The sequence below is a fragment of the Halichoerus grypus genome, chromosome 2 (assembly GCF_964656455.1).
Source record: "Halichoerus grypus chromosome 2, mHalGry1.hap1.1, whole genome shotgun sequence".
Classification (NCBI taxonomy): Eukaryota; Metazoa; Chordata; class Mammalia; order Carnivora; family Phocidae; genus Halichoerus; species Halichoerus grypus.
Window position 1 is genome coordinate 112,177,970 of NC_135713.1, and position 11,817 is coordinate 112,189,786.

Here is an 11,817-nt window from a genome sequence, read left to right on the forward strand (position 1 = left end):
AAACCAAAACCAAAACCAAAACCAACCAAAACCAAACAGGATATTAGTTAGCAGCAGTTATGATCCTACCTTCTTGAATATTCTGATCTTCTGGTGAGGTAAGTGGTCCAGTGGCCACAGGTACCATGGTGGCTATGTGCCTGGACCATATGCTGGTATTGGAAAGCGAGGTTCAGGATCCATTAAATTGTTCAGATAAAAGGTAAAAATCTGTTTAAGCAAAATGTTTCTCTGTACCAAGTAATACCTATCAGAGGGATATTTTGTTGGAATCAAGTATTTATTGCTATCAGGATCAATAATTTGGAATATGTTAAGCCCTTTGGGGCACATTTCCCATAGATCCACAGATGTTAGAGCTAGAAGCAACCTCATAGATCAGCCGGTTCCATGATTCTCAAACTTGAGCATGCAGCAACATCACCTGAGGGCTCCTTACAACACAGACTGCTAGTCTGTCTCCAGGAACTTCTGAATCAGTAGGTCTGAAGAGGCGCCGATAATTTGCATTTCTAATTTCCAAAGTGATGCTGATGCTTCGTCACTTTTGAGAACTACTGATTTAGTCTACCTACTTTTTAAAAAAATTTTATTTTATTATATTATGTTAGTCACCATTCATTACATCATTAGCTTTTGATGTAGTGTTCCATGATTCATTGTTTGTGTATTCTTTTTAATCAGAAGAGTTAAATGACTTTTTCCTATGATCCTATATAATTGATCTAAATATATATTGCTTTTAATAATTGCCATTCATTATCTTTTTAAAGATTTTACTTTTTATTTGAGAGAGAGCACAAGCAGGGGGAGCAGCAGAGGGAGAGGGAGAAGCAGGCTCCCCGCTGAGCAGGGATCCCCATGGGGGGCTCGATCCCAGGACTCTGACATCATGACCTGAACCGAAGGCAGAGGCTTAACTGACTGAATCACCCAGGTGCCCCATTGCCATTCATTTTTATACTGTAGTTCTTAAGGTAGGTTTAAATTAAATAAATTCCAAGGTCTTTTACAATTTAAGCAGCTATGATATAAATTTGAGATTTCAGTACCTTGTGATTACAGGTCAAACTTAAAGCCACTTAAACAAAATACCATATAAAGGGCTAATCATTTACTGTGAGAAGTTGTGGTGAGGTCAGTTCTCTATATGAATTCTTTTTACAGTCTGCATTGTTTAAATTTAGTTTTATTATCCATGAGGAAAATGAACAGATCGTTTCTTATGGCAGCAGCTAATATTTTTGGAGTAAAGTGTGCTGGGCATTGTGCTGTACTCTTTATGTGCATAATTGCGTTTTAATCCCTTCAGTAATTCTGTAGAGGGGTTTCTAATTTCCTGCCAACTTATTCTTAATGAATAAACTGAGACACTAGCCTGAGGTCACATGGTTAGTAAAAGGGGCAGAGTCAGGCTTTGAACCCAGGTGGTCTGGCTGCAGAGCCCATATTGTTCATCAGAAGGCTGTTCAGTGTGGTGCCTGAATCGTTTTAAAAAATACGAGACCAGATTTTGAGAAATTTCAGAAATAATTGTAGATAGTTGTTTACTTGTTCCTTGGAGAAAATTAAATTAGCCCAGAAAGAGTTTATTATCTTTGATAAAGTGATAGGATCTTTATCATTCTTTGGATCCAAATCACTACCAGTGACATTATCTACTGGTTCTGAATCACATTGCAGTTTGCTGTGACATTCAGATAGTTTTCTATTCTTTTTAGGTATTAGTAACATTAACAAAACGAATAGTGGATTTGTAGTTTAATAGAAAAAGGAAATAACACATTTCTATCTCTGACATTTCACTATAAATATATATATTCTAAAACCATTGCATTGAGATAATATGAAATATTCTGAATTCCAGAAAAGTACTATTTCCTAGGTTCAGTACATAAACTACTCCCTGGGGAAATATGGCAATCTTCTAAATTTATCTTTTCCATAGCTGCCTGCATCATATTAAAATCGTTAGAAATATCTGTCAAAATGTGGCTCAGTCGGTTAAGCGGCTGCCTTCTGCTCAGGTCATGATCCCAGGGTGCTGGGATCGAGCCCCACATTGGGCTCTCCGCTTAGCAGGGAGTCTGCTTGTCCCTCTCCCTCTGCCCCTTCCCCCCACCTTGTGCTCTCACTTGCTTGCGTTCTCTCTCTCTCAAATAAATAAATAAAATCGTAAAAAAGATAAATATCTATCAAAGGATATCATCTCAATATCCACATTTGAAACTTTGCCACAAAAATTTTTTTCACCTGTGAAAACAATCACCCAGGCAGAATACTCTATCCTTATTAACCCAACAAATGTTCAAAACCTGTGTCTTGAATCTGTCCTGAGGGGTCTTTAGGTAGTTTGAACTATGCTTTCCTTCATGTTTTCAAATGCTTATAAGCTATTGCTAGAACCCAGGCTCGAGTTTTCTGTTGGAAACCTGCCCCTTTACCTCTGCGCAGCGGGTCGAGGCTGGGCCGTGTTTCTCATCACGATGTTCGGGTTGCCCGGCATCACGTTGGAACACTTCACCACAAGCAAGCTGTCTGTGCTCTCCAGTGGTCCCCTGACGGCAGGCTGCTTGCCAGCGGTTGTAGTGATGGACTGCTGACAATATGGCCCCATGACCCGGGTGCGAAAGCCCAGGTTCAACCGCTGAAAGTTATACCCCAACCTACAGCAGTCAAGGTAAGACATCCAATAGCTTTCCAAGTTGCTCTTCACTCAGAGATCATTGACTATCCTTCACACATGAGAACGAAGCCATTAAGGCAATGCTTTGAGATTTTCTTCCCCCAGAATTTGTTTTGGATTTTGCCATCACTGTCTTGAAAGACAACCCTATTTATACACCCCCATGTGTCAGATTTTGTAGTTGTAAGTAACTGAAACCAGAGGTAAGCTTGAGCTTCTGCAAAAAAGTAAATGTATTTTCTCTTACGACTGAGGAGTCCTGGGTACATACAGCTGCTTTCAATACAGTCCAGATCTAGGGCCTTAAATAATGTCATTAGAACCCTCTCTCTTTGGCTCTTGGCTCTGCCTGACTCTGTTGGGTTTCATTCTTTATTCAGACAACATTTTGTGGGCAAGATGGCTCTTACGGCTTCAAATTCAGATTCTCCCTGATGGGAGCTGATTAAGAAACTATGCTCCTTGTAACTCTGGTAGAAAAGTCCCAGGCAGGACTCTGGTATGACTTTGGGCACATTCTCATCTCTCAGCAGATAACTGTGGTCAGAGAGATGGGTTCACTGGCTGTCCAGGTCTAGGTCATGAGCTCACACCCATGGAAAGGAAACCCACTGTGGGAAGGAGGAGGAAGGGTGCTGCACAGTTAAACCAATATTCTACCATTTTCTGCATAATATTTTTTTATTTCTCTGTATTTTAAATTCTTATTCCTAGTAAAAAAAAATCCATACTCTCATTCCTTTGGTGTCATAGATATATGTCTTGGCCTCAACATAGTCCCAGAATATTTATCACTCACAGAGCAAAGAAATGGTTCTACTTTATTAACTATGAGCAAATTTGTTAGAATGAGAACTTACAAAGTTATCACGGAGTTTCCTGACATAGGGTGTAATATGTAGCACCTGCTGCTAAAGCACAGTGGTACTCTGGCTTGTGGTTTTTAATATCCACAGGACATTAAGAATGATTTTAGGTCCAAATTCCCATTATTAATGATTTGGGAAAAATCTAGGGAAAATGTATGTAAAATATTTTGTCAGCAAACAAAATACAAAAACGAAATAAAGCAAAACAAAAACCCAACACATGAAAAACCCAAGCCAAGCAAAACAAGTTACTTTCTTATGTGCCTTGTCAGAAATACAGTGAATTGAACCAAGAGTTTCTGAAGCCTGAGCAAGCCAAGCCTTGTGACAGCTAATGGCAGGATGGACATGTGGATAAGGATATACAGATATATATATAACTGAAATATTTCTTAGAATGTCCTTTAAAATTATTGTTACTCATCATTTCAATTATCAGTATAAATATGCAATACTGAATCTTATTTTTCAGGATTACCTATAGTAATTTATAAGTAGGGAATCAAAGGCAATTTTCCTTTCTAAAAAAATGTATTAGGAGTTGAAATGCATGAGAGTTTTTGGGGTGCGAGCAATTATGTGTGGCTCCATTTTGTCCTTTCTTCTCTGACCTAGAACCTAAAGACACAGGTAGACAAATGAGAGAAAGGCTTCATTTCAGAACCAGATTCTGGTGGGCACACGTCACCTACTCCAGCAGCAGATTTTTGCCCCATAGGACATGTTGAGTATATTTTTAAAAATATATTATTGGATGCTTTTTCTTGGTTTAATATACTGGCAGATCTCAAAATTTGAGGAAGGCACCTAACAGGTGATTTCTAGTCCCTTAGAAGTAATCTCTAGAGAGTGCCATTGCTCTGGCCTTTAGATCAGAGCTCCAGGAGAGCTGGGGTGTGCGCAGACTTCTGGACTCCTGCTTACCTGAGTGTGTCACTTTCGCAAGTTCACTTTCTCCAAGGCTGAGCTGCCTGTGTGATTATTTGAACTTTCAAGGCCATGGATTGGTGTCCCTGGCAGTCTGCAGTCCTTGCTGTTGGAGGCGGAATGGAAGATGGACACTTACGTGTCTTGGACGTAAATACTGGTCAAAGCATCCAGACCCCAAGCACAAACTCACAGGTAAACATCTCTGTGGGAGTTTGCTTTCACTTTGATCTTCTAGAACCTTGTGAAAATGATTGCTGATAGAGCATAGGACCCAAACACACCTCTCTGTACTTTCTGAGTCTATAAGGATTTCAGTTCTGGACAGTTGGTTTTTGTAAAATTTTCTCTGGGAGTCGCAAGTTGATCTGTGTGTCCTTTCCTTCCCCCTCTATTTCCCACATTTCCCTTCTTTCTTAGCATTGCTTTGTGCTCACGTTTGTAGGTTCATTGCACCTAAACCTATTTGTATACTTAGTCTTTTGTTGTCTTGGGATCAAATTTCCTAGAACTAACATAATTCCTCTAACACCTTAACCCCAGCTATGGACTGGAGGATGGATGTGGACAGAGCATACTGCCTAGAATCCATTCGAAATACATTCATAATGAATCAGACATTGTCATAACTCTGTATTTTTTTTGGCCATTATTACAGATTTGTTCGCTAATCTGGCTACCTAAGACAAAGGAGATTGCAAGTGGCCAAGGTAGTCCCAAGAACGATGTGACTGTGTGGGCCTGTCCTGGTCTGGCCAGGTCGCGTGGATTTTTGGGTAAGTACGTGGGTGAGTAAAATGCTGTGTATCCATAGCTAAGTGAGCTGTCATTGGCCCGAAAAGCCCTGAATGAAAGATCTTCTCCTCTGGCTCTTCGAAGTACTTATTTTATCAGAGGAAAAAGGCCTACACCCACCCCACCTCAGGGCGTGTATAGATGAGTGTTTCTGAATTTGACTAAGGCTGTTCATTACTTACAGTGGTCCTGTCTTCTTGCATACATGCATGGATGAAGCAGTGATGATCAGGGATAGTTTCTAAACTCTTCTGGAACTCTGGAGTTAGTTATCATAACTCATCTTTCCTTATTTTGCAGAAGACCAGCAGTGCTGCAACGTGTGGGTTTATTGAATATGCATCTACTGTGTGTGAGGCAATTTTGGGGGGTGTTGGGGATATACATATAAACAAGACAGACATTATCTTTGTCCTCATGGAGCCTATACTTTAGTGGGAAGAAACAGACTGAAAACCCCAAATATATACAGCGTTAGATAGTGATAATACTGCGACTCTCTTTGTAGATTCTGAGAATGTTATTCGGCAACAAAAAAACACCCTTAACAGAAAGACTTCCTGCTCCTGCTGGTCAGTCTGACCTCAGAATGACTTTGATATCCTTAAGTGTTATACCATGTGATTTGGTAAATAAAAATGTAGGCAGCTCTTCACAGAGCTACCTGGGTCGGGCGTGAGTGTAGGAGGGACATGAGTTGATCCTTTGCATATTTTAAATCATCAGATATGTAATTCATGGGATATGTTTTCTGATTAGGGAAATATTTTTATTTATTTATTTGAGAGAGAGAGAATGAGTGGTGGGGAGGGGCAGAGGGAGAGGGAGAAGCCCACTCCCCGCGGAGCAGGGAGGCCAACATGGGGCTCGATCCCAGGACCCAGAGATCATGACCTGAGCCGAAGGCAGATGCTTAACCAACTGAGCCACCCAGGTGCCTTAGAGAAATATTTTAAATCAAGTCTTAAACCTGGTTCTTTACAAAGCTAGTTAGAACTTTCAGTGAGGTGGGGGCCTCTGACAGATCCTGGAGTCAATTTGCTGATCCTGGGAATAAGGAATAAACTGAACCGGTACATTTTCCTTTTTCTCTAGCCTTGACAAGCTATAAATTCTTTAGTTGTAATGCCTTGTGCTTTTTTCCACTGATATTAGACAGAGTTCCAAAGAGTACATTTAACCTTTTCTCCTCTTAACCTGTTTATGGTTGGAGAAGATGCAGTTACTTTCCAGCTCTTAGACACTAATGATCATCTCTGACCCAGTAGTGTCTTCCACATGCAATATTTCCCCAAAGTATTTAGCAGGGTGGTTGTTATATTAATGTATATCATGTGGTTAGCATTAAAAAAATGAAATAGAATAGTAGAGAATGGAAACAATGTAAAAGCAGACATTATTTTGTGAAACTTTTGTTACAGTTCTGCAGCACCATACACCTGTCTACATGTCTAGCTAGGGGGATGGTCATCTCAAAGAACCAGTACAGTTTACACCTCAAGTGAGCTCTGGAATTTTGATATATTTCAAAACAAAGTATAGTTTTGAGCTGTGGATTGTGGTCATAAAGCTTGGAAAAAGCTATTCTAGATTATCTACTATTATCTACGCCTTTCCTTTGTCTCACCCTGTTATAACCACACTCATGATTCTCTGGGGGGAAAATTCAGTTGAAGAGGCCTCCCCCATCTAACTGCAGAAGAAAGACAACTCGCCATCCTTCCCCTCACCCTCCAAAAGCTGTAATTTACAAGCTTTGAAACAGGAATAGGTAACTTTCTAGCCTATAGGTGAGATCTGGCCTTTGATTTGGTTTCATCAGCCCCTAGCACATGCATTGACAGGTGGTCTCCTTTATAAACAGCTGCATAAAGAAAACAAAACTTTTAATCCTTTCAGGAATAATACTCTTGGAATTTAAGGATGTAAATCCTAAAGGATGACCTTTGTCTGAGGTAAAGACTGCATTTCCCACTTAATCTAGTAAATTAAGATTTTCACTAATATGAGAGTAGTGTTTCAAGAATGCCTTTGCTTCTAATCCAAACTCCATTTTCCTAACAAATTCTGGAAGTAGTTGTCCTTTTTTTTTTTTTTTGTCAAGACATTTTTCAAAAGCCTGCTTTGGAAAAGATTTGGAATTTTTTTCTCTGTTACTCCTTATCTACTCCCCCCCCTTTTCTTCATCTCAACACATCATAATAAAAAACGAAAGCATAGTTATCACCTACTATGTTTATTGAATTGACTTTTAAGTTTAAAAGCATTCATGTAATGTTTTATATTTATCCTAACTAAATTAAGTGGTTTTCATTTATATTGCTTTAATTTTTAAATGTTTAATTAAAAAGAATAAGGGACACTGGTCTTCCATAGGAAAAGAGATTCTTCTTTGCTCTGGGTTTGGAGAATGGGCTAAACAGTTAGAGCACTGAATTTGATTCTAGTTCAGGCTCTGCCATTAATTAGCTCTGTGACCTGGGACAAGGCAGCTGATATTCCTGAATTTTTTTTTCATCTATAAAATAAGGGAGCTGCTTTGTATCTATGAATCTAAATTTTTTAATGCACTGATACACCCAGGGCCAATCCCACGTCTCTTTGGGGGCGTGTGGGTATGTGCATGCATGAGCATGCAGGAGAGCATTGGGAGTGATGTGTGCGGATGGAAAAATTCCCAAGTGTCTGAGCTATGTCTCCTCCAGGAGTAGAATATGTGTATGCACCCCTTGGTGCTGAGAATCTGCTGTCAGAACACAAGATTATTTCTGAAATTCCAGAGCTCACTTGAGTTGTAAACTGTACTGGTTCTTTGAGATGACCATCCCCCTAGCTAGATTTTATGTGTGTCCCCAAATACCTCCTCAATCAAGAACTTACCCAACCTCTTTCCTTCCCTCTATCCTCCTGGCTCCAGCCTCCTTTCATGGAGTCTGTTTTGTTTGCTTTGGCTTGAAAGTTTGATTGTTAACAGTCACTGTTGGGTTAGGATAGATTTTGCCAAGTATTTTCCAAGGAACATGAGCCACGTGAGAAGTTCACATCAAAAGGACTCTGGTCAACTAAGTTTCAGAAATGCTGCTTATTATAGTCTTTTCTCCCAAATAAAGCAGTCTTGAAATAAGGAATCCTGTTTCGTTTTTTTTTTAACCTAGAGATCCCAAACTAATGAGAACATTAAACACTTTTTTCAGTTTTTAATACCTATTAACCTCATATAGAATTATTCACAAAATGTTCTTTGGGAGATGATCAGTTAGATAACAGAAAAAAGGGGACTGTCTCCAGAATTACATAACTAAGAGTTTTTTGGGTCCTTTCCTATTAAGCTGCCTCAATTTATTTGATTAGCTCCTTAAAACCTAGGTCCCAAGGGGATGACTTTTTGGAGAGGATAAGAAGAAGGATGGGATGGGTGGCAGGAGAACAGCAGTAGCAATTCCTGGGTGTTGGTGGATTAGAGAAGATAGAACTGATAAGGGTTTGGGGCATGAGGGGTGTGGTGGGCTAAATGATCCTGCCACGCTATCCTCGTCAAATCCCTGGAGGCTGTGATTGTGACCTTATTCAGCAAAAAGGTCTTTGCTGATGTAATTAAGTTGAGGATTGTGAGGTGAGATCATCCTGGATTATCGAGATGGGCCCTAAATCCAATGACAAGTGTACCTCGAAGAGACACACAGAAGAGAACAAGCACATGGAAGAAAGGGCCATGTGACCACAGAGGCAGAGAATAGAGTGATGTGGCCACAAATTAAAGGTAGGAGGCACGGGTTGGAATCTCTCCTGGAGCCTCCAGAGGGAGCTAGCCCTGCCAACTCCTTGATTCTGGACTTCCGGTCAGCAGAGTTAGGAGAAAATAAATTTCTCATGTCTCAAGCAGTGTGTGGTAATTTGTTATGGCAGCCCTAGGAAACTAATAAAAGGGGGGAAGAGCTCTGAAAGGGAAACCCAGTGAAGCAAAACCTCAGCCACTTTAGGTTGCTGCCCACAGTCGGCTCTGACTGGTGTTTACCACAGCAAAGGCACAGTGGGAGCGCCAGCTTCAGACATGGCAGGTTTCCGAGATGCCTTCCTCCTGGGAGGGGAAACGTGGCCCCCCCCGCCCCCCCCCCCGTCAGCAACAGCCCATGTGGTGTGGGACATGAACGGTCTTCCCTTCTTCCCACAGGCCCCAGAGGCAGAGTGCTGCACTTGGCTTTGAGCCCAGACCAGACCCGGGTGTTTTCTGCTGCAGCTGATGGCACAGCCTGGGTGTGGAGTTGCTGTCACTCAGCTCCTCCACGAGCTCCAGCTTCCTCGCTTCGAAGTGAGAATAATGACAGTGGCCTTGTCTTCTCCATGGATTTGTTGTGACGATCAAACAGGATGAAGTGCTTTTTCTGAGGTGAATGTTCTCGTGACCTTCTTTCTCAGGTTACCTTATTTGCTCTGCTTCCTCCTGTTGCATTTCCCAGACATTGTCTTTGCCTCTTCTCTATTTTCCCCTCCCTCATCCTTCTCTTCTTCTTCCTCCTTTTTCTTCTTTTCTATCTCTTCCTTGTTAGGGATGTGTTGCCACTGTGATAGAATATCTATAGCAGAGATTTCCAAACACCTTTCTCCCTCTTGACTTTTCTCCCAATCTCCAGCCTCATATTTCTTTCTGCCTCTGGATATTTCCTTTCTGAGATCCTTTCCTGTATTTAGCTTAAACCAAATGCATTAAAAACATCACTTATTCACTTGAAAAATATTGGTTAAAATCCTACTATATGCTAGGCAGTATGTTAAGCATGCACATTATTTCCTCTCAAAACGAGATCCCCTGTAGGACTCCTTTGACCCTCTTCATGGTCTCATCCCTATCTTGGTCATCCCATCATTCAGGGAATCCCCTGATTATTCTGCTCCATGCTTAATCCATTCACACCTTGTTCTCTTCTGTTTCATTCTAGTCATGTCCTGAATACCTGATGACCACTCGGTTGTAATTCCTCTGTTTTTCCTGTCTTTATTCTTCATGGGTCTCCACACTGTTAGGTTACATTTCTAAAAGCATGGTGGTGATCTTCTCAGCCCCCTGCTCAGAAACTCTCAATGACTCCCTATTACATAAAGCCCTCATTCAAACCTTAGGGTCCTGAGCTCTAGACCTGCCATAGACTGACCGAGTGACCTTGCAATGTGGTCATAACATTTACAAGAACAGAAATTTGGATTTGATAATTGTTAAGCTTTTTTAAGGCTCAATCAGGCCACTGTTCTCTCTCTCTCTCTTTTTTTAAGTAGTCTCCATGCCCAGCATGGAGCCCAACGTGGGGCTTGAACTCACAACTCTGAGATCAAGACCAGAGCTGAGATCAAGAGTCAGACTCTTAACCAACTGGGCCACCTGGCACACTTGTTCTATCTTTTAAATGTTAATCCTTGCTCATCTCCTGTGTTGACCCTGGGCTAAGTCTTGCAATTTCCTGCCTTGGTGCCTTTGTCAGAGCTTTTCTTCTAGTCTGAAATTCCTACTACTCTCTTCCTTTTCTTTGCTCATTTAAGTCTTAACCTCTCCAGGAAGTGTTTCTAGATGATGTTACTTGGGTTTGAACTCTTGGCACCAGTCTATACCATCCACTTGAACATTTCCTGTACCCTCCAGACTTCCTTGTACCTACTCTCTGCCAACACCTTTCCATTATTCTGACCTCTATCACTATAGATTAGTTTTGTCTTATGCCAACCTGCAGATAAATGGAATCACACCCTGTATCTCCTTTTTGTCTGACTTCTTTCACTCACTATTAAGTTTGTAATATTAATTTATGTTGTAACATGTAACTGTAGGTTTTTCTCTTTCACTGCTGTGTAATACTCCATTGTATAAATGTATGACAATTTTTGATCCATCTTATTGCGGATGAATATTTGAGCTATTTTCAGTTTTGACTTTAAGAATAAAGTTGTGGGGCACCTGGGTGGCTCAGTTGGTTAAGTATCCAACTCTTGATTTTGGCTCAGGTCATGATCTCAAGGTTGTGAAATCAAGCCCTATGTCAGGCTCTGTGCTCAATGGGGAATCTGTTTGGCGGAGTCTCCCTTTACCCCTCCCCCTGCTCACATGCCCTCTAAAAATAAATAAATCTTTAAAAAAAAGAATAAAGCTGTTATGCACATTTTTAAACATTCTTTAGTGGACAAAAGCACTCATTTCTGTTGGGTATATACCCAGGTGTGGAACTGCTTGGTCATAGGATATGTCTGTTGAGTTTTAAGTAGTCACTGCTAACTTTCCTAAGAAAGTATCAGCAATGAATGAGGGTTCCATGCAACTACTTTTTAAGTGGACTTCAAAATCTGTAATGTTGCTAGTAGGGAATATTCCATCCTCTTATTGCTGCTAAAATCCTAACTATGAATTAGGGATTATCACAGGTATCTACAGTATCATCCTAGTGACTCTGTTAGAGCCCTGTTTTAGATGTTAGTACCAGACCTCACTTTTTAGTGTAGGGACTCCCATCCCTAGCTGTATATTGGAATCACTGGGGAAATTATATAAAGAATATT

The 11,817-nt window shown here is 40.7% G+C and overlaps 1 protein-coding gene across 1 annotated transcript in view; it reads left to right on the forward strand.

Moving 5' to 3' along the window:
• The window catches only part of CDC20B (cell division cycle 20B), a 41,788-nt gene extending 32,155 nt beyond the window's left edge, over positions 1 to 9,633 (forward strand). The window contains exons 9-12 of the mRNA XM_036065703.2: positions 2,455 to 2,680; positions 4,552 to 4,677; positions 5,141 to 5,258; positions 9,449 to 9,633. Of these exons, the coding sequence (XP_035921596.1) occupies positions 2,455 to 2,680; positions 4,552 to 4,677; positions 5,141 to 5,258; positions 9,449 to 9,633 (655 nt within the window). The remainder of the gene's footprint in view (positions 1 to 2,454; positions 2,681 to 4,551; positions 4,678 to 5,140; positions 5,259 to 9,448) is intronic.
• The last annotated feature ends 2,184 nt before the right edge of the window (positions 9,634 to 11,817 follow it).